Source organism: Limulus polyphemus, unplaced genomic scaffold, assembly GCF_000517525.1.
Source record: "Limulus polyphemus unplaced genomic scaffold, Limulus_polyphemus-2.1.2 Scaffold171, whole genome shotgun sequence".
NCBI classification, from domain to species: Eukaryota; Metazoa; Arthropoda; class Merostomata; order Xiphosura; family Limulidae; genus Limulus; species Limulus polyphemus.
This window is the reverse complement of record NW_013665781.1, coordinates 503,432-526,861: the sequence shown is the minus strand read 5'-3', so window position 1 is coordinate 526,861 and position 23,430 is coordinate 503,432. Positions and strand designations below refer to the sequence as shown.

The 23,430-nt window shown below is 33.2% G+C and overlaps 1 protein-coding gene across 5 annotated transcripts in view; it reads right to left on the bottom strand.

Moving 5' to 3' along the window:
* Window positions 1-2,516: 2,516 nt before the first annotated feature.
* The window catches only part of LOC106477946 (alpha-(1,6)-fucosyltransferase-like), a 32,237-nt gene continuing 11,323 nt past the window's right edge, over window positions 2,517-23,430 (bottom strand). For all 5 annotated transcript variants that reach the window (XM_013938455.2, XM_013938467.2, XM_013938458.2 and 2 more), the window contains exons 5-10: window positions 17,930-18,044; window positions 15,315-15,552; window positions 14,482-14,719; window positions 11,878-12,054; window positions 9,596-9,746; window positions 2,517-3,660 (exon numbers count right to left, since the gene is read on the bottom strand). In XM_013938455.2, the coding sequence (XP_013793909.1) occupies window positions 3,331-3,660; window positions 9,596-9,746; window positions 11,878-12,054; window positions 14,482-14,719; window positions 15,315-15,552; window positions 17,930-18,044 (1,249 nt within the window). In that variant the 3' untranslated portion in view covers window positions 2,517-3,330. The remainder of the gene's footprint in view (window positions 3,661-9,595; window positions 9,747-11,877; window positions 12,055-14,481; window positions 14,720-15,314; window positions 15,553-17,929; window positions 18,045-23,430) is intronic.

Genomic DNA, 23,430 nt, shown 5'->3' with positions numbered 1-23,430 from the left:
TATAGAGTAAACACCGGAGAAACAATTTATCTGTTATTTTCTTATGCCAGTAAAAACCGTAATAAATATTATTACTGAAGTAATGATAAGAGCTTGGCGTTTTTAGAACTATCGCTCAACTTCAGATAAAACTTTTTTTCAATAATTACGTAAAACAAGACTTGATGTATTGTACAACGTTACTGATGTAATGATGAGTTGATGTATTGTACAACGTTACTGATGTAATGATAAGGAGTTGATGTATTGTACAACGTTACTGATGTAATGATAAGGAGTTGATGTATTGTACAACGTTACTGACGTAATGATAAGGAGTTGATGTATTGTACAACGTTACTGACGTAATGATAAGGAGTTGATGTATTGTACAACGTTACTGACGTAATAAGGAGTTGATGTATTGTACAACGTTACTGACGTAATGATGAGTTGATGTTGTTGCACAACGTTACTGACGTAATGATAAGGAGTTGATGTTGTTGCACAACGTTACTGATGTAATAAGTAGTTGATGTTTGGAGATTTATTACGATCAATGAAGCAATTGAATAAACCTCACTATAACAAGTAAAATCCATGACAAGTAAATAGAACATAAATTATTTTCATTTACATACAACACGTACACAATATAATCGATTTTGAGATACTGAAAGTGTATTTATTTATTTATTTATTTGGGATTTAGAATTACCTGTAATTGCATGCATCTAAAAACACTAATCCTCCTACAACAGACATTACATTTTAGGTACATCATTGAGTAATATATTATAGAGTTGGCACAATAGTAAAATATTTTATTTTTCTACTATACACTAAGATAATATTATAATTAGGTATTTCCACAAAAGCCAACTCAAATTTTGAGATTTGTTACCATTGTAAATGAATCATAACAACTGGAAAGCGATGAAACCAAGTATCAGTTTATCCAACCTTTTCTTAGTCATACAGTATTTTCATAACCTTCAGTTATTCAATAACATTATTGGGATGTTGGCCCAATGCAGTAAATACTTACTTTTGTTTCATGACTTTGGGAAAAAAAAAGCCATGATCTTACTGCAGTACGTTACTGTAAAGTGGCTTAACTTACACGCACTTATCTTGCTGAATTGTTTACCATATTTGGCGTAACCTTAACCACTTCTGTTTCACACTGGAAGGTTTGAGATTACACTAATTAAAATATATTTTTTTCACCACTGATTTTTTAATATCTGGGGACAAAAGCTTTAACACATGTACAAATTATTTGAACAATTACATTACCAAAAGTCTGTAAAAGTACAAGTCTAACAAATCTGCTTTAAGAAAAAAAAACCCAAACATATTTTCATTCTCTTCCTTCTCAGAATTATGGACCAAAATGGAATACTTTAGGTAAAAATTAGAATCATTACTGTGAAATATCAATTAGATAAGTTGAAGTAGTTAAAGTAAGTAGTGTATTTTTACACAACTTACATCATGTGCACATTACACTATGTAAGTTAATGTGTGAAAAACTGCAGCTCAGCAGAAAATCAGTTCTTAAACAATCAAAGCTTGAAATATTAAAGGAAATTTTACATGTGCAAAAATTGTATTTTTGAAAGACAAATTTTAAAGTAGTTAATAATATCAAATTTAAATTTTCAACCAGTGATAGAAAGTTAAAAACCTTGTTTTGCCTTTTTTCCAAGATATAATTTCTTTTTCCAAACACAAATACAAAAAGAAAACTGTATAAATGAAATGGTTTAAAACTGGACTACAAGATTCAAATAAAATGACAAAGTTAGCACTTGTTTAACAGTTGCCAAGTGGTCATCTATATGATCATTTCTATCTTCCTTTTAATAAAATATCATTTACTATTTGTTTTTGATATATGCTAAATCAACAGTTTGAATGTATAATGTCTAAGTACCCAACACAAGTCTGATCTAGAATAACTGATAGAGATACCATTAAAATAAACTAATATGTCACATGTGCATAAATGGAACTTTAAAATACCAACAGGCAACAAAATCCCATTTCAACATGATTATCATGTTTAAAAGATTTAAAATATTTCAATGCAAAGAGATCACTTTTTGTTACACAAATACTTTTCAATGACAACTAATGGCCTCAGTTAAAAACGATTGTCTAACGAAGTATAATACATTTTTTCTTTATGTATATAAAAATTACACAAATCTAATTTACACGCATTTTTAAAAAACAGTAATAAAAAATACATAATTATCTTTGTCATATGACATAAGTATTAGGATTAATATGTTTTAAAACTACATTCTTTATTCAGTCCCTAAGGTTTTTCTCAACAAGTGCTTGGCCAGCTCAAAAAAAGGCATTCACTCCATAACAACTGTTAAACAAAAGGCTTGGATAAGTATTGTTCTGACCACTATTGTTTTTTTTGTGTCCCAGCCCACCTGATGAGCTCTGTATTGAGTGAAATGTGTAGCTGGCAATAGATATGCCAGACAAAGTGTGGTTAAAATACTACTGTACATTAGATTATAATTAATTATAATTGTCATCAGACATTAATATTAGGCCTACTATAAACTATATTTTTAACACTAGTATTGTACATTAAATGACATGACTGCTGGCTTGTGATTTTTGTAACGTATTATCTCCAAGGAAACTGCATTATAAGTGAATCATATTTTAAAAATTCTCTAATGCTGGGGGCGCTTATGTTGCAAGTGAACACAAAATATTTCAAAATACTGCAATACCAAAAATCTGTATTATCACAAATAATCCAAACTTCCAATACTGAAATAAAAGTTTTGTTTTCCAGATACATATAAGTAATAATTAGTCTATACAACTTCGTGCTCAGGTATCAGATTCTTTTATATATTTGGAAGATGGAAATTATTGCCAAATAATGTTTAACTCGTGCAGAAATGCCTTAGACGTTTACAACTAGTAAACAATTTTACACTTGATGAGAAAGACTTACGATGATATAAGAAATTATAACCCTTTATAGTGATTAGTGCTGAAGAGTTAACCAACAAAACTCCAAAATAAGCTAAATACACACTGTCTAACCCTGAACACAAAGCCATCAAAATCGATTTTGAATTCACTATTTCTTTTAATCAAATAGAACAGATGCTTTAATCATGTTATTACAATTTATTACAAATTATTTGTCCATGATTTAACACTTGACTGGAAAGTTTTGACGACCAGATTTTGAAATTTTTTTTTTATACTTTATCACCTATGTAAATTATTTCAGTACAAAAGCTTAAAATAGGTAGTAGAACATTTTATGATCTCCAATGTACTTCATTATAAAGATAACTTGTATCATGAGCTTTGAAGTTTTTTGACTTCTTCATAAGTTGGAAATTCATGAAGCTGGACATCTTCTACTGTTTTATACGATGGATAAAGTCCAGACTTCTTTGTCCGGCGATTAACACCCTTGGAGTACCCGTCCCAGTGGTTACCTGCAATACCTACAATATCTCCTTTCTTCAATTCAATTTCCGCAGGACTGCGAGGGTTGTGGTCATAAATGGCTACTTGGTTGTGGTCGCCTTGTCCACCAAAGTAGAATACATCATCCAATGAGTGGAAGTAGCCTGAAGCATCTGGATGATCAGTTTGCATGATTTCATAACCTAAGCGACACACCTAAGAAAACAAAATATACATTTTAATTGCTTAGTTGCCTTCATTGACAGTACTTGAAAATAATTTTGACTGTGTGTAATAAAATACACAATAAAGTACAATATTTCAGCTTTCATATTCTAGTGTATTCACTATTTTATGTTAGTGGTGACCAGACATGGGGTATTCGTATTCAAATGCATTCGAATACAGCTTTGGGAGTATTTGTACTTGTATTTGAATACTTTGGTAAGGAAAATTAAAGTATCCATACTCAATGGCATAGTATTTGTATTCATTGAATGATATAGTGCATACTTAATATTGTAAATGTCAACTTTTGTACTCATCAAATTTCTATACAGTCATTATTACATCTGTAGCATGTTAACTTCAATTTCAGTACAAGCTTCGTTCCCTCGGGAAACTTTTGGATCAATCTAAGTCAGCAGACAATATATTGGAATTTCTTCCTGAACATGACCCTTGCTTTTCCCAATGCTACAGCTTATGGTCAGGGAAGGCATGAAAAAAGCTGGACCACTGCTGAAACTATTTTCCAAAGCATCAGCCATCGTGTTCTACATTCAAAAAATCAACGCAAAGCAACTGATCTACTTGAGGGAGAGGCCAGAGTTCAGTCGGTAATACCAACACGATGGAACTCAAAAATTAAGATGATTAAATCTTTATTGAAGATTCCCCACGAGAAGTTGGATAATATAGATACTGGTACATTAAAAACTTGTTTGTTTGCAGATTTGGTGACAATACTGACACCTTTTAATAGAGAACAGAATTCACCCAGGGTCAGAACATTGTTACCTCCACTTATGTAATGCCATGTGTTTATAAGCTGATGACTGGGATGGACAGCATGCAGTCCAGATATAATTTCAATCTTGTCTCGGCACTGAAAAAAGCTGTTCATGTCCAGCTGACTCAGTATGAGCAACAAAATGTCTTCTGCTTGGTTGTGGCATTGGATCTCCAGTTTAAATTTGACTGGTATTTCACCAAACCTATGGTCTATGAATCCAATTGAATTCTCCTGGAGCAAGAAGTCAAGAAAGTTTCCTCAACAAATAATCCTACAACCATGGAACCAATAGAGGACTGTAAATTTCCCACTCACAAAAGAAGTAAGCTCTTTAGTTTCTTTGATGCCTCCAAGAAACCAGCCACCTCATCTTCAGAGGATACAGAGATCAACACCTAACTCAATGGTTCTTGCATCCCTGAAGAAAGCAACCCTCTAGATTATTGGAAGAAAAAAACTTTCCTACCCTACCTCTACTAACCAAACGCAACCAATGTGTTCAAGCATCCTCTGCCCTCATTGAGTATTTGTTTACCATCAGAGGCAAAACCATCAGACCTGATCACTGTTTCCGAACTGTCAAGACATTGAGAGACTGATGTTCATAAAGAGCAACGGACAGTTATAATATCTATAAGTCTCCTTTAAAGGAATATTTTTTGTTCTAAAACTTTGTTATTGCACTTTGAAAAATTAAAAGTATTGAAATGTTATTATTTGTTCAAATTTTGTTTGTTTCTGTTTCTAAAAAGTTTGTTTCATAAAATAAAAGTATTGAAATCTTATTGTTTGCTGTTTTACCTTTATTGCATATTATCTAAAAAGTATTCATGAATACATTCCTATGAATTTGTATTTGATTACTGATCTCCAGTATTTGTTCCATCCCTAGTGGTGGTCATTGAACTATCTGCCTTACCTTCAGCTGAAGAGCTTTCTAATTCCAAATTAGTATTGAACTTGCAATACCAACTTATACTAGTTTCTTCACTGTTTTTGTTTTATCATTGATGGTCTGCATGTAACAGTATTTTTGATTTAACTTATGTCTTTCACATGCTGCTATTTCAATAGTGGTTATCAAGTTGAAAATTTAGATCAAAAAAGCTTACCACTTAGTTCTGTTCAATCAGTTAGCCAAAAATTACATATTAATTAAAAAGGGTAGCTAACAAGCAAGTTAAAGCATATATATGGATCAAGGAAGACAAAAATGTTAAACAAGTATAACCATGATAATTGGAAAAAAGCATGGAATGGACTCCAAGATTCCATTGAAAACACATGTTGTTACAGGGTTTTCAATCAACATTTGATGTACATATTATTTTCAATAAACACATGAGGTTGTGCACGAAACTGTCCTCATAGCACAGTCACTGTAGTGAAAACAAACTGGATAATTAATCTCTTACAACATGTTTGAAATAATTTCATACAGACAAGTTATTTAAATATGTCACAGGCCATGTAATGATGAAGCAATTGTCATTTTGTATTGAATGACACCAAACAAAAACGTTCTCAAACTGATCCAGATTATAATCAATCAGACACCTTATATGGGTCAGTACATGTGATAAAGATAAATGATTTATACTTATATATACTACATATATATATGTAATTTCTCTACATACTAGGTTACACTTATCAGTGGATCAGAGTGGCCCAGTGATTGAAATACTGGACTGTGGGTTCTGAGGTTTGCACCCTGTTACTACCATAAAAACAATTTTAAAACTGTACTCTATATTTTGGGGTTGTAAGTGCATTACAAGAATGGCAGTCAAATCCCGCTACCTGGTCTGATAAGAGTAACCCAAGAGTGATCTAGACTAACTGCCTTCCCTATAGGCTATGAATAGAAAAAAAAAAAGTAAAACTCTAACAAAGTATGGATCTATATTCAGATTCATGTCAATGTAACTTACTCTTAAGTGGTAACTAGAGCTGGTCAGTTAGTGGTATTTGCTAATCAAGTACTCAACAGCCCCATTAATCTATAACACTTGATTGATTGATTGATTTATTACTATGGTGTTCATGTAAACATGGTATGTACAATCCAAATAAATGTTGGAAGCAGATGCTGTCAGCCACTTATCTCCACTCTAGACAGTAATTCAAAATTAATGACAGTGGCAAGTAGCCTTAGTAGTGTAACTAGCTTTGCCATAACAGACAGGGTGAACAAGCTTGGTGGCAATATCTTGATTACTTGAATAGTTGGAGTAATTGAAAATACTTAAAAATCAGAAACTTTAATTTTGATTAGTTGATTATTTTCAATTCATACTTTGGTTGGTAAATTTAGACTGCTTCATTTAGTTATACAGAATGCCAACCAAAGTAGGAATTTAAAATAATTTTAAAATCTATCCAACTAGTATCACTTTACTTGTTTGTGTACTTTTTATTTCAGCATTTATTTTATTTTGGATACTTCTTATAGCAATTCTACGAATAACCAATCAAATCAGCAACCATATTCAACCTAAAATTGTGGTTGAATAGCACATTTCAGAACTAGAGCTGGACCATCATTGGAATTTTATAATCAATTAATCATTGGTATTATTAATAGATTACATTCAACTAATTGATTGTCACATGAGACTATCCTCTTATTTTCAAGTTATTTTGGGTTATTAAAAGACAATATGGGATTAAATTAGCTTTTTAAATCCTAAACTGTTGTACATGAAAATGTATCATATATGCAATGTAGTAAGTACAGAACCTATAACAAACAGAAAGTGCAATTAATAACATGCTGTGGGTTTCTCACTACAAATTTTCAGAAGACTAATGTACTAAAACTAGTAAAGATTCTTATCACAATGTGTGATATATAATATAATTATAAGTCAATCCTAGAAAAACACAGAGTAAAATGTTTACTACTTGGAAAAGAACTTGTAATGAGATTAGATGTCATCATTGTAGAGATTAAATTGATTTTAAACTGAAACTTAAAAGTTTTTATAAGAACTACCAATGTAATATGAAAAAAATCTTTGATTACAAACAGTTCAGAATTTTTTTCTAATTTCATCACCAGTGTGAAAAATGAAAAAGTATTTAACAACTTCAAAATATGAAGAACAGCAAAAGTTTTTTCTGCAAGAAACTGTTAATGTGGATGAAGGTTCAGTACAGTACAGGCTGTATGAAACTAAACAACGTGCATGCTGAATAATTAATAAATGAAATAATTTAAAGCTCAATGTACTAAGCACGATTTAAATAATACATGATGACAACCAGAAAGAATTTTGTTTTCCCTTTTCAGTGCTTCCTATCTAGCTAGAGCTAGTTGTAAATAATGAGTAGTCCTGCTCATTAAATAGGTTAATAAGTTCTTAAACATATTTTTCTTAAAACATAGAACAGTCAATAAAGAAGTAAAACAAACAATTATCTCTTCTAGTTATGACATTTGTACTCAGTTGCTGCTTTAAAAATTTTGCACGTAGAGAATATGAAACAAAATATTTTTTTTTAGGTTTTATATATACATATGAATAACTAAAAAAAATCATAAATTACTACATCAATACCACAGACTTCCACTAGAATTTATCACACTTAGTAGCTAAGATGTATTTCAGTCTAAAATACACCCTCAAATTCAAGGGTTGTGTACAACTCATTCATACTGTCACACATTAAATTTATATATCAAAATTAAACATTTCTGTATTTAGAAAGTGCACATAAAAAAAGTACTAATCTTCATCAAAAATAAATTTTTATCATTCTAATTTCTTAAAACCATGGATAGTGATGAACATTACATGAAATACTGTTATACTACATAAATACAAGAACAAAAAAACAACAATTATAATTAATAAGCACATCTGGTGCTAATATGACACAAGTTTCCCTGACCAACATTAGTATGATTGTGCTGACTACTTTTTTTAGCCTGTAAGATTGGAAATATAATTTTGCTGCAGGAAGAACTGCGAATGGAATCTTGAGTAAACCTTTAAAATGTGCAGTTTATTTAAATATTGGTTCAAATTGTATTTTATAGTACATTTCTATCAATCTAAGTTTATGTAATGATTTAGTTTTCATTAAGAATTATTAACCCTCCATATACCACATCTGTTTCCACCTTATACCACCCGGGGTGCATTTGCACTTCAGCTTAAAAGCAACAGTATTGAGTTGAACTGGCTATATAGTAACTGGAAACAAAACTTCACAATAACCAAGTTTTTTTTTTATATACCACTTTAATAAATAAGTTGCAGAATCGAAAGCTTTGCCATCAGCAGATTGACCATCCCATTGCTGCCATCTCCGTGGTGGTGCTTGATCTTCAGATTCTGGCTGAAATGAAGCATTGTTTTCTTTCTCCAACTGCTATTCAACTTATTTAACATTATTTTTGCTATATTTTAAATTACCTATATTTTCTTCTCTGAATCCTTCATTAATGGCTCTAAGAGACATACTTGTATCCTGACTCAACCTTGGAGCGAGAAGCATCATTAGCAGAACATTTACTTAACTGTAAAGTAAACACTGACAACTGACATTGCTAAAATTGCTTCTAGAATGTTCTGGAAATGGAGTTTATAGCTTTCCTGTAAATTAAAGAAAGTTATGTCAAAGATCTAAAACAAGATGTGGTGCAAATGCAACCCATGGGTTGGAATGATATGGATTTCTAGTTATAATAAGGAAGCCACTGTTTATCAGATCTGCTCTGACTCAACTTGAGCTAAGTGGTATAGATTTGAAATATAGTGAAAACCCCAAGTGTCAGATAGAAGATTAAACACACTTTGTTTTAATATGGTTACTTACAAGCCAAAATCTAGCACCCAAAAACAATGTAAAGTCACTGCTTTACAATCTTTACAATGTGACAAGCAACTGTATAGCAATGTTAAACATTAAGCAAGTTATATGCAACTACATAATGTTCATATTGACTCATGCTTAATTTCGTACATCTTAACAAATTATTCAAAAGCATATGAAGGTACATAACCAAACTACAGAGATATAATTTAGAAGATACAAAAAATATACACACAATCTTCAAAATAAAATTTATTAAGAATAAAAAAGGAAAACTAAACTTTTCACCTCATAAAAAAAAAACCAGCTTACCTGAGAAGAAAATGTACATACTAAATAGTCACACTTAGATAAGAAGTGAATATCCATAATAATGCCTTTTAAAGCATCTGATGAGTAACGCGTTCCAATGGCAGCACTCTTTGCTATGGCTGGGTCACCAAAGAAAGTGTATTTGGGAAACCTGAGGAGAAGGAAATAGTACAGTGGATAAACATATTTTCTTTAGTTATGAGCTTAACCTAGTCAAAAAATGTTGCTATTAGCCTGACATAATGGATCAATTTAAGTCTTTAGTATCATGAAAAATGCAAAATTATTCCCTTTCAAACATACATATAACTACAAAAATATCTTTAACTAAGATTATACACACACACACTCAGTGTATAAACATGTACAATATTAAAGTTTCATATGTCACACACAAAATCAAATTAAACAAAGTTACTTTGATGTTAAAGTCAGTTAAATTACCAATATACAAGTGAATGGTATATAAAATTGTTTTTGTTTTATTTGTTTGTAGTTAAGCACAAAGCTATACAATGTAGTATCTATGCTGTGCCCACCATGAGTATCAATACCTGGTTGAAGCATTATAAGCCTTCAGAGTTACCACTGAGCCAATGGGTGGTTATATATATAAAACTGTAAAGTATCAATTTCAACTTAACTTCTTATAAGAGAGGATCTGGAGTTACTATATGCCAACTATCCACTTTTTTAAACAAACATTATGATTTATGTTTACATCTTCAGTATCTGTACTAATTTTGTATTAAGCTATTTCAAAACAAGGATAAATTAGTAAACAAATACTACACATCCATATAATGGAATTAAATGTTTCCTTTCATACATAAAATACCTCGATAGTAATGAATAGGGCATTTCACAATTCACTTTTGTATCATGTGTAATATGGTGAGTATTTATCATCACTGAGAACACAAGAATTATCTTTTAATCTTACAAAATGAAGCTATAACAAACAGTAAAAATTCCAGAATATCAATACGTGCCATAAAGAAAGTTCCAAAATAATTAACTTATTTCTTTAAGAATATAAAATAGTCAAAACTTTCAAGGTTACCAATTAAATAACTAAATGAAAAGTTTACTATTATATTTCATTTGCTGTCTTTTAAAAATATTAGAAAATAAGTTATCACACAGAAGGGTAGAAGTCATCTTCAGCTAAGACTGTTTTACTTTTCTAACAGGGTAGTTGACCTTTGGAATGGGTTTTGTTAATAGTTTAATGTAGTGGATGGGTTGTCATAGATGGACAGATAGGTCCTTTGTTTTTCTTACATTTTATGTTATGCTAAATTACAAAAAAATATACATATCGTAATCTCCAAGCATAACTTAGCAAACCTACACAATTAGAATATTATGTTTCTTCCAGTTGATTACACATATTTGACTATAGAAGGCCAAGAATTTGATAATTATAGCAAGCAGACTCAGGGTGACCTTATCTATATGGCATACTCCTCTAAGTGTGTTCAAAATGTCATCCAGGCATGATGGGAGTAGGTTTTTAGGGTGAACCCAAATCAGGCATCACATTTTGTATTTGTGGTTCATCAAGAGGGTCCTGGGGGCACCATTTTTGTAACAGTGTTCATACCCCTATTCTCAAGCTAGCAGGACTATATGTAACACATGTGCTCAGGTACCATAAGCAGGTAACCTAACGAAGTTTTGTGATACAGATCCCCCTTTGGAGTAGTTATAAAAGTAATCAGGGATAATGGAGGAGCTTGATTGGTACACTGGGGCCTCTACAAGTCATGAGGGGACCTATGAACCTTGTAGCAGAACATGGATATTTTATGCCAGTATCTTTAAAGTTTTTTATTTGTAGAACTGAAGATTTAGACAAAGTAAATTTTGGAAATTCTTACAAAATTTCTTATTTACTTATAAAACATTTTTTTACTTTTTATGTTTATACATGATATTTTACACAAGTGTTTAAAAAGAGTACATGTAGTGCAAAGTCTTACTCTCTTTTAGTTTTATTTTCACATAAAATAAAACATATATAGTTATATTTATATCACACATTCTTGCCCAACTTTGGCCTAAATTAATTATTAATATCCCAGCGTCTTGCAAAATGGATCTGTAAATATGAATCCGGTGAAACTGTGGCTATAGAGCAAAATTTTATAAAATACGTTTCTTAAAAACTGTTGCTTTTCTCATTATTACACAGCAGCAGTTATCATATCCAGAATTACATTCACTCAAACATCCAGTGGATTCTTACATGTAAAAATATATACATTTAGATAACATACTTTTGGCGACTCTCCTCCAACAGTTTAGGATCATCCGTAGCAAGGTACACTCGTCTCTCTTCAACTGACTGTTTTAGTTCTAGCTGCTTGTAATAATCTTCTACAAATTCCATATACTCTTCTATCCCATGGAAAGCTGCTTCTGTTCCTACTTTGTCTGTACGTCGCACATGCACTCTGCAGAGACAAATAAATCTCTTACAAATGTATCAAGTAATATTTATTCAAATTACATTTCAGTAACATTTTTTAAACATTATACTAAAGCTAAACTTTCAAAAACTTAACTCTTAACTAAGAGCAAGTACTAGATGATAAAAAAGGAAGCTAAAAATTAGATCAATTAAGTTAATAATATTAATACGAGTAGCTTTGTTATTTTCAACAACAAAAACAAACAACTATTTTATTTCTAAAGTTAAATACCAGTAGGAGAGCAGCAACACACTGAAAATAATATACAGAGTACCAAAAAATAACTTTCAAACACAAGTGAAAAATGTGATAAAGTAAATGTTGTCTACATATGCTCAAGTTATATATTGCCTTTACATGATCTCATTACATTTCAGCAAACATTCCAAAATTGCATAAACTGCTTCCGTGATATGATCTAGAGATAGATGTGCCAATAGACATCTCCAAAGCCAAAAGTCCTGTAGCATTAGATGTAATGAGTAATGCACCCAAGGCAATGGTACTTCCTACATAGTTAGTCTAGCAGCAATAGGATATCATCCAGTGCCTCACTTTGCTGGATGAAATATATGCTACTAACATCATCACCTTCCAGTTGCAGGAAGATAAAACTTTTTCAGCATTTCACTCCAGTGACTCATTTTACTGAGGCACCAGTTTCTTTTCTTATGTTGGGTTATTCAGTGATCCTCTAGGGGCATACAGATTCTGTGTAGTTGGACTGCATACACACAGGCCTGCATCTTGGCTTTGCTACTTTATACAAGTAATTATTTTCTCCCTTACATAACATTTAGTTATCATTACCTTTATTTTTCATGATTGTCTTAAAGTTAAATACAAAATCCAATACTGACAAACTGCTTCGTGGAATGAGCATTATTTCTGTTCAAGTTCAAGGCAATATAACAATCAACTTGTCTTTTAATAATTCCACATGCTAGAAGGATGTTGCTTTCTCCAGCCAATCACTTGATAAAATCAAATATTTGCCAAAACTCGTAAACACTGTATGAAACTTGTAATTTTTATACCAATGTATAGTTACTCTCATCTTTATCTTTGCATAGGTGTTGTTACATTTTAAAATATTTGTAGACATCCAGTATAAGTATACATTATTTAGTATATATTTTTTTAAACATCTATTACAATAAAAAAAAGCCATCAGAACATAAACTGTTAATATTTAGCATTAACCAAAGCCTTTTCTAATATCACACGGTCAGATTCCAAACAAACAGTACAATTTGCTAAATTTTATGGTATTTTTCACCCAATTCCAAATACAAACTACTTTGCTCTTGAATGATTACTTGGGAACTAGATGACACAGAAAGGACATCAAGAAACAAGATAACTGATCATAACAGTGTTAAAATGATCAATGACCAAGTACCTGCATTAATCACATCCTGTTTGAAAACATGGTTATGTTAACACCATGTGATCAAGCATCTCGTATATTACAGGTTAGCTTTACTACAATTACTTATTCATTGTTTGTACGCCAATTACTTTGGTGCTGAGGGAATGACCATAAACCACTTCACTGTTTATTGCTGTTGAGATGCTGATGCATAGCATTTCCATTTTCATAATTTGGCTGTGATTTTTAATGTCCTTAATCTGGTCCTATCCATGCAAATTAACTTTAAAGTTTACGAGTCAGAGAAGCCATAAAATATTTAATTGACTTGTGAATCTGAAGTTATTTTGGCAAAAGTTTTAGAAATTTAATACTTTTAATAAAGTAAGATAAACTTATCATGCTATTTCTAATGGTGTGATCCATTTTATCATCATATACAGTTCAGTTTTTGTTACCAGTTTAGCTTCTCTTGGACACTAATCCACACATAAATCAACATGTATATCTGGAAATGACTGAAGTTATCATCATTAAATACTTATCACAACTGTAAATTAATCCACTAATTAACATAGATAATTAAATATACCGTTCTAACTTCTAGGTGTATACAAGGTCATAAAACAAAAACTTAATGAACATAATGTAGTGATCCATCAACTGGATACCCTCACTGTTAATTATATTTCCCACCATAATCCCAAAAGCAATATCACTCTCACATTAATATTTTCATGCAAAGTTTCCATCAAAGTCTAAATAAGCTCCATTCTCCTCTGTCCTGGGAAAAATTAAGTAATCTGTACGTGAACCTTTATCAAAGTATGTCCAAACAAAATCAGATTTCAATCAGCTAAATGCAAACCAATAGTTGTGTTTCACATGATAAAAATCTGGAGACTTGATATTATTTAGTCTAAAGGCTGAGGGTTTCTTGTAATATACTGAAGTGACTTACAATAAAGTAACTCTACTCTAATTGAAACTAACAAGTAATTCCAACCATTGATAAGACACAGTATCCAAGAGCTCACCCCACTACCGGATGTTTTAAATTCATTTTTTCCTCTGCATGCTTGAGAAACATTGCCAAACCTTCCTGTGGACGCAGAAGATACTTTAAAAACTGGCCAATCCACCATACAACAGGGTTGCCATGGATACGAATCAACCTATCCGAGAGGTCCTGAGGAATGACTAATGGTAAGTATGGAGGACGTGGATGAATATTATCAACAATGGGGAGATCAACTACCTGAGCATCATTGGAATCTGTATAAAGTACATTAAACTGCCTCAGAAAATGTACAGATTAAGTTACACACACACAAAATTAACCTCCAAAAACACAAAATGACATCAGTAAATGTACAGATTAATGTATTACTAATAGAAGTATATTGAATATTGTGGTTTGATCCATGTTAATACTCTAATAATATCTGCTCAGTTAAAATTGCAGCAACAACCATATTGAGTAGAATACATTTGTGAAAGTAATTATTGCAGTGACAATAAATTAATTTTTTATTACTTATAAATACAATGTAGACCAGGTCAAGTTTCAATCTGTTTAAAGATAGCCATTGTTTTTCACTAATAAGCTAGTCCTTAAGAACATTTTACTTCTTATCAGGAAACTTCACATAAGAAAATATTTTACGAAAAAAAAAATTCAAAACTTTCTTTTTACTCATTATAACTTTGTGATAATTAAGCAATACAAAAAATTAATAAATAAAATACAAATTTATAAAAAATGAAAGTATCTAGAAACAAATTTTCTTATTAATATAACATCAGTAAGTGAAAGCTAAAACTTTTACAAGATTTTATGTTTGATGCATGTGTGTTAAAACAACTTTACCTGACCAGCTACCACGAGATATTCCTGATTCATCAGTACAGGTGTCGCTAACTGGCTTAAATACTGATTCCCAGCCTTGACGAGAGTACCTCCAGTTCTTTGATTTGAGAATTAAAGTCCGCTGGGTTCCATAAGCCACAATGAAACAATACACCACATGATGAATCTGACATCCATAGCCACAACCTTTGTTCAGGCTACATGTTAACTTCCTTGCTTTGCTACAATCTTTTGGATTCTATATATACAAAAGAAAAATGTGTTTAGATACATTTAAAAATTGTTGATTTCATGTGCAATTGAATATATGTGCCAAGATTGTTTGTTTGGCTTTTTTGTTGCTAAACACAAAGCCAAACAATGAGCTATCTGTGCTCTGTCCACCATGGGTATCATAACCAGGTTTCTAGCAGTACAAGTCCACAGACATACCACTGTGCCATTGGGGAGTAAAGAAAGAGAAGAAGTAAAAAGTCACCTCAAGAAATAAATGTTTTGGATAATTATCTATAACAAGGCAATTGAAACAGAAGAAGGAATGAGTATAAATTACAATTTCATTATTGTACTGTACAAAAATTGAGTAAATTTAATGTATTTAATTTCAAAGTATTGTACTGTACAAAAATCGAGTAAAGGTATGCAAGTAAAAATACTAATCATTTCAAGTTTAAATAATTAGTGAGTTAATCTGTTCTCAGGTGAAAAACTTTCTAATATTCTTTTCACTCACAATCTATACATAACCTATGTAAAATGAAATAATTAGACTTAGCTTTAAAGTTTAACCATTTTTCTATGCTAGAGAGGGAAAAACACAATTTAAGGCATTATTACATTAATTTGCACAGTATCTAAGAGAAAATAATTTACACAATTAGGCACGGCACACAAATGGTGCATCAATCATTATCAATTTGTTACAAAATAATAAAATACAAAAGCGTTGTATATATGAAGGATTTCATAAACAAAATAAGACATCTAAAATACTAGAAGTTAATAATTCTATTGTGTAAAGCACGTATGACAGCTAGTCATCAAACATCCAGGTGTCTTGAGAAAATATTTATGTCTGCCAAATTTCTAATACAAATTTTTATTATTCTTCATTGTGTACATGCAAATCTTTTGTCCCTTTTAAAGAGAGGTTAGTACAAAACAAATAGCCTTTTACCTTTTAAAATGTAATCTGAAATTATGTTACTATTATTTTAACTATTTCAGTCATCTTAAACAAAAACCACCAATATTTAAAAAATTATCAGTGTGACACCTCTATTTTAGAAAAGGTCATAAACTCTGACTTCTTTTATTTTAACAAACTTTTTAAGTTTATTTACTTTGTAGTTCTAACAAGCTTCACATCAAAGTAAATGACCTAAAGATATTTCCAGGACTAGGAATTAAAATTATATGTAATAGTAACATATAAACACAGCAATAAACATCTCAAACTATCACAGAAACAAACAAGCCTTTCATAAAAATCTTCTGTACAGGAGTTTCAAACTCTTGTTAGTCACAAAATTTCTAATTATATTAAAAAGAAATTCTCCTAAATGTCACCACGTTTTTAAAACAATGGGTAATTATCATTTATAGTGATCAATCACACACACACTAACAAATGTCATAATTGGTTAAAAAATAAGAACCTTATGGTATAAAAAAATAGAGCACTACAGCTTTTGAAGATTCTGGAAAATTTATGATTATTTATTACATGTTGCTCAATCAGTATTTGGATAACTGTTAAAAAGTTAGTAAACCATGCTTTTAACATGTCCCATTTCTACAAAAGATGACATTTATGACACTGTATCCTAGTGGTTAGCATGATGGATTGTGAGACTGAGAGTCCATAGTTTGTGTCCCACTAATGCAAAACTGCACCATGTATATTTGGGATGTTGGTGCATTATAAGAGTGATGGTCAAATCCTTCTATTTGGTCAAAGTAGCTCAAGAGTTAGTGGTGGGTGCTGTTAACTAGCTGCCTTCTCTCCCTTTAGTCTATCAGTTCAAAATTTGAGATGGCTAGCACAGATAACCTTTGTGTAGGTTTGAGCAAATAGTTGAAACAAATAATTTTTGGGCCACATCTCCAACCAAAAAATAAGGACACAGCCTTAAATTGTGTTTTAGATATAAAATTATTTGGATGTTCTTATGGCTGGAATGACTGGGCATGGCCACACTCATGCCTCTGGCTGTATCCAATAGGGTAGTAGTACTTTTTGAGAGTACTACAAGTTACATGAAATTAAGAGCTATAAAGCAGCTTAAAAGATTAAACGTATTAAGGTTTTCTGAATAGAACATATAATATCTTTACTTTGAACTTAGTTCCACTGCCCTCTGTATAACAATATTTTGATCTAGTTCAGAAGTTATTATCTTGAAGCAGTTTTAGAAGATTGGTTCATAATTGGTTGAAAAAATTGTGCCAAGAAACCAGTTAGATGACAAGGATTTGTTTCCTACTACATGACTAGTGACCTTTCTCATCTTAAACCTTAATACAGAAGCTTTATACTAATCTTTTCATACAAATTTGATCACTAGTGCTAATTCTAGAAAAATTACAAATAGTATCTTCCAATGAAAGCCCACCTGCAGGTATTTGAGCCTCTGCTGTACAATATCACCAAGTTCTTGAGCTTCTTTTTGTCTCCATACAGCCATGCCATCCAGATCTTTAAGTTTTTCTAGGTCCACCATAATGGATCTGGAGAAGCCAGAAATGAAATTGAATTTCTCAACAATTTCAGTTACATAACGACTCCAGTTTCAGTTAACTGGTTTCATTACAACAATTTTATATTTAAGTTAACTGATCCTTTTTACAATTAGTTATTTTTTAAAAATGATTTTTTTGTTGCAAAATGTCAAGATGGAATATAGCTACTGAAAATTTTGAATATTTCTTGTTGGTTCTACAGTAAAGTGGCTTCAGAATCATGACCGAATATCAAGGCAGGAACAAAGTCGAGTGTACTTACAGATGTATAAAGTCAAAGAGAATCTCCTCATTAACAAAAACAATCAATTCACCTCAGTTGTGCTTATATAAATGTCAGAAATAATATATACATACTTCTTACTTTAAGTAACTTTGTTATAAATTTGCATGTGTTGAAATATAACTTTTATTATTAATATTCTATGAAATGCTACTAATTCTAATAATTGATTATGTTTATAGTAGGGGTGCACCAAAATATCAGTAGGTTACTGACCTGTCACTGAAATTAGGAAAAATTACATTATTAGTATTGGCTTTGTTTTTCTCTGGCCAATATTTTTTTCTTTCTTTGGCATAGAATGTTGTGACACATAAACAAGAAAGACAAGAATGTATTTGCTGGAGTGTGAAACATGCAAATGCTATCTGCTGTAAATATGTCTCAAAAAAGAGTGCTATCTGAAATTTTTTTTAGAGACTCTGAAGACAATGGGACAGTTCAATGCAAATAATGTGCTGCAAAACTTTCACATGGAACTAACAGTGGTAAAGACTTAAAACCAGCAAATTTAATACATCAACTCATGATACATCACCCTACTAAATACAATGATTTCCTAAAGATGGCTAAGGAAATGAAAGAAACAAAAAGCACTAAAATATTCAAACAAACTACACTGTGAAAATTCCAGGATATTACCAACCATTTGATGGAACTTAAAGCTATGTAGAATCGGTTGTTTCTCATTGTAGACAATATTGGATTTTGCCATCTCACTGAATGTCTGGAGCCTCATTACACACTGCCTAGTAGAAGCCATATGTCTGACACTGTGCTGCCAGAACTGTACAGTGCCATTTTAAAATACATACAGATGCTGCTTGAAGATGATCAAGTACCAGTACTAAGCTTTACAGCAGATATTTGAAGCACTGATATGTTGCTAATGTCAATGGTGAGTTATAATTTAAAGAAGGCAGCACTAGAAGCCCATGAGTTCAGTGATTCCCATACAGCAGAGGATATTTCAGGTTAATAGTACTGCATTGGGTACCAAAATGGCTCCTAACTATGCCAACATATTTATGAGCCATATTGAAAGCCAGCTTTTAGAAAAAAACTCTTTAAATCCTCGTGCATAGAAATGTTACATAGATGACATACTTATGTCAATAATTTTGCAAAACAATCATGTTCACTCTTGATTACTCCCCTACCCAAATTAACTTTCTCAACATTACTGTCTTTTAAAAGAATATTATGCACTGATTTGCACAGAAAACTTATTACAGAATGCAATAGTTTCACTATAAAAGCTGCCACCACATTTACACTAAACAGAATATTACCTACAGTCAAGTTCTCCATATAAAGAAAATCTGTTCAGATAAAAACAATTACAGAAAACACACCACGGATCTGAAACAAAACATGTTACAAAGAAGATATATAGATACTGAAATTGACATAAAGATTGAAAAAAGCTAACAAAACACAATGAAAAACCATCCTTAAACAGTGTAACAGTAAAGTTTCAAACAGAAGTTAACATATTCATAAATTCACTACAGCTATTACTCAACTGCTAGGGTTTCTTTCCTTTGCCCATCCAAGCATCAGTCTGATTTTTTCTTACTTGCTCCAGTCTTTTATTCCCACTTTGGCGATATCTGTCTCATGACACTCTCCATCTATGTCAATGCCCAAACAGGTATTCTCTTCACTCTGAACGTAAATCATTCACTGTCGGTGGACTATGACGTCATCTGTCATCACTATTGGTCATGCCCCAACAAAGTAGCCAAGGTCTCACTGTTTGGGGTTGGAATTATAGGGTCATGGCCCCTAAATCTCACATTGGTGGCTAGGGCAATTGGACCATAATATATATATATAAATGTCTGTGTGAGTGGATTCCAACCTTTAGCTATAGAGTAATGCATTCTGAGTCACTGGAATCACAGCAACAAGATAAGCAACACCTAAGTGGACAAACACTTTCCTCAATCTGAAGAAGTCCGAAAGGCAACACCCCAAACTTGAAATGACAGTATACTGTATGCCATACTCAACCTAAGGAAAAAAAACTCATCCTCACTCCCCAACCATGTGGGCAAGGTAAATTCCACTTGCTTCCAGAATTATGAGGAGAAGGTAGAACAAACTGTGCTCAACCAAGGACCCAGGATGGGACCACTCTGCATTCAGAATTATGAGGAGACAATGGACCCTCTTCTATAAACAATGTACTGAATAATATTGATCAAAAAGAATGGCCATGTTCAACCCAACCAGATAGCCGAGCATCAAATCTGAACAGGTATTATGAGTAGGCTCCCATGTAGACTGGTGCCTCTCCTACCAGCATCTGGGAAAACAAAACCCAGGGTCATGGGTAGGAGGGCCCCCAACTTTGCCCTCTTCTCATAGAGTGGAGGAAATTCACTTGAACACTCGGGAGGAATAACCTCTGTCCACCACCCTAGTGACTGGAAACCAGGTGTGGTAAGGATTTCCTACCTCCACCTCCACTAGTAGAATATAGAGGGGGGGATGTGTATTGGAGAGTCCTGTGGAACAATACTCTGGAAACAGTACAATAGGTGAACCAAGTTCCCAAAATTTTTAAGAGCAAACCAACACCGATTTATTCAATCCAATGGTTGGCAGGGACGGGCAGGATCCCCTTATGCTTTTCTCATGATATTCCACGAGTGGCAGTCCAGCGTAGTACAGTAATACCACCCAGTCTGCCTCTAGGTCATCTTATGGAACACCACATTTCTACAGAGCCTGTTGCAACCTATATAAAGTATATTGTGTTAATGGTTGATAGTGCAGAATTGGTCTGATAAAAGCACACCTGCCTGAACAACACTCACGACAGAGTGGGATCCTGTGAAAAAAGAGGTAAGGGACCCTAAAAAGTAAAGAAGAGACAATATTAGTAATGAAGATACTCACCCCTCTTTATTCTATATAATCTAGCAGATGTGGTTAAGATAGCTACAGGGGTAGTCAAACACCCTCAGAGGAAGATACTGACAGATCATGCAAATAATGTGAGATAAAAGTATTGGGGGAGGTCCACATACTAGCCGCAAAACAATGTCCTCCAGCAGGCAATTCAATCAGGTTGCTAAGGGCATAGAAATGTGACAATTCTGATAAGACATAACTCACAGAAGTCAGAAGTCTCCTTACCTCCAAAGAGAGCCCAGAATAAGCGATATGGATCAATTTATGTACCCACCTCGTCAAAGTAATCGGAGATAAATCCTGGGAAACTGAAGGATCCCAACGTGGGCAACATAATACTTCAAGACCCTCGGTGGACATAAACAATGGGGATCCGATCAGTCATAGAGGTGAAAAATAGCAGTCAGATAAATCGGTGAAAAGGATTTATCCCTTTCCTTGGCTGCCAGTGTTTTAGGTAAGAAGGACCTGTCTGGATATAGGAGAACGTAGGTAGAATAGTAAAGTGTCCTGTGCACATGCAGCGCAAACAACTCCAACTGGCGACATTCGCAGGCCAGCAGCAACAAAAAATAAACCTTAAGGGAAAGGTGATACATGGTACCTGAGGCTAAAAGCTCACACGGATGCTGAGAAAGAGCATGTAATACTACCGTCATATCGCAGTTAAGTAACTGAAACAGTCGTTTGCAACGAAGGACCAGAAACTACTTGAGGAGGCTGGAGAGCGCTGGGTACTCAAAGAATTTCCATCTTCTTCGAGTATCTAAAGGTAGTCGATAAGGCTGCCTTATACAAGGTTATCGTGGAAGATGTGAAATCCTTGTCAAAGAGCCAGGTAAAAAACGAGCTATGGTTGACACTTCTGGACAAAGTGTGTTCAACTTCCTCACAATACACCACTGTCAATATGTATGGCATTTCCATTGATAAATGTCCAACAAATATTTTTAATAAAGACCAAAATGCCAGAAGTTGAGTGTTCCAATGAGTGGCAAATGCATCGATCATCAGTGTCCCCAACAAAGAGCAAACCCAATGAAAAACCTCATGATGCAGCATCCATTCTGCCATGAGAATCCAACTGGGTCAAGACAATTGATCTGCAATCAAATTCATCACCCCCAGAACATGGCAAGCTATTAGGATGATATGATGGGAGTGGGCCCAATAAAGAAGCTCCAAGGTTTGAAAACAAGGAGACATTGAGCAAGTGCCGCTTTGACGGGAAATGTTAGACACAACCATGGAATAGTCGAAGTGAAGCATGATGATTTTCCCCCTAAAGAAGTCCAAACCTTAAGACATCACCCTTTGAACAGCAGGAAGTTCTAAAACACTGATGTGTAGGGAAGCCTCATTGTCTGTTCATAGGCCCTGGAATTCCTGACTGTTGAGATATGCACCCCATCTCTTAAGCAAGGCATCTGTGAAGAGATGATCTCTGGATAAGGCAGTGGCAGAGGTACACCTATTGTAGTATTGTTCCAATCTAACCACCACTTCAGATCAAAAATGTTGGTCTGGAATAAGAAGACTGGGTAATTCAGTGGATCACCGTTCATGAACATAGGCCATGTAAAGACCACTGAAGGGATCTCATGTGCTCATCCCAAAAGAATGAGGAAATCGAGTGATGCCCACATCACCAAAAGAAAAAGAACCATCTGTGAAGTGGAAGATGTGAGAAAGAAGTTGGACTGCCTGTTCCATAGCGTGGAGCTGGATGTGAGTCAGCAGAGTCTGAATGAGATATGTGTTGAAAAAGACACCCAGATAGATGATATATTGTGTTGGAGTGAGAACAGATTTCTTGGCTCTGATAATAAAGCTTGCCTTGGTTGCTTCTGAAAGTAGAATATGGTTGTGACATTCCACCAACTGATGAGATGGTGTCAGCAGTAACCAGTCATCCATGTAATGGTATGTGCACTGGCCTAGGGAATAGAAGTGATGAGAAAAAGCTTGTATGATTCAGCAGAAACATATGTAGTGCCGATGCTAGTCCATAAGGACAGAGCCCTGAACCGCAGCACCTGACCCTTTATGCACAAAATGCAAATAGTGGTGAGATGACAACACTATGGTCATTCACAGTCCTGCCAACAAATGCCAAAGCAGAGTGAGGAATGACTCCATCGTGAACCTTGGAGGATCTAGGAATTGATT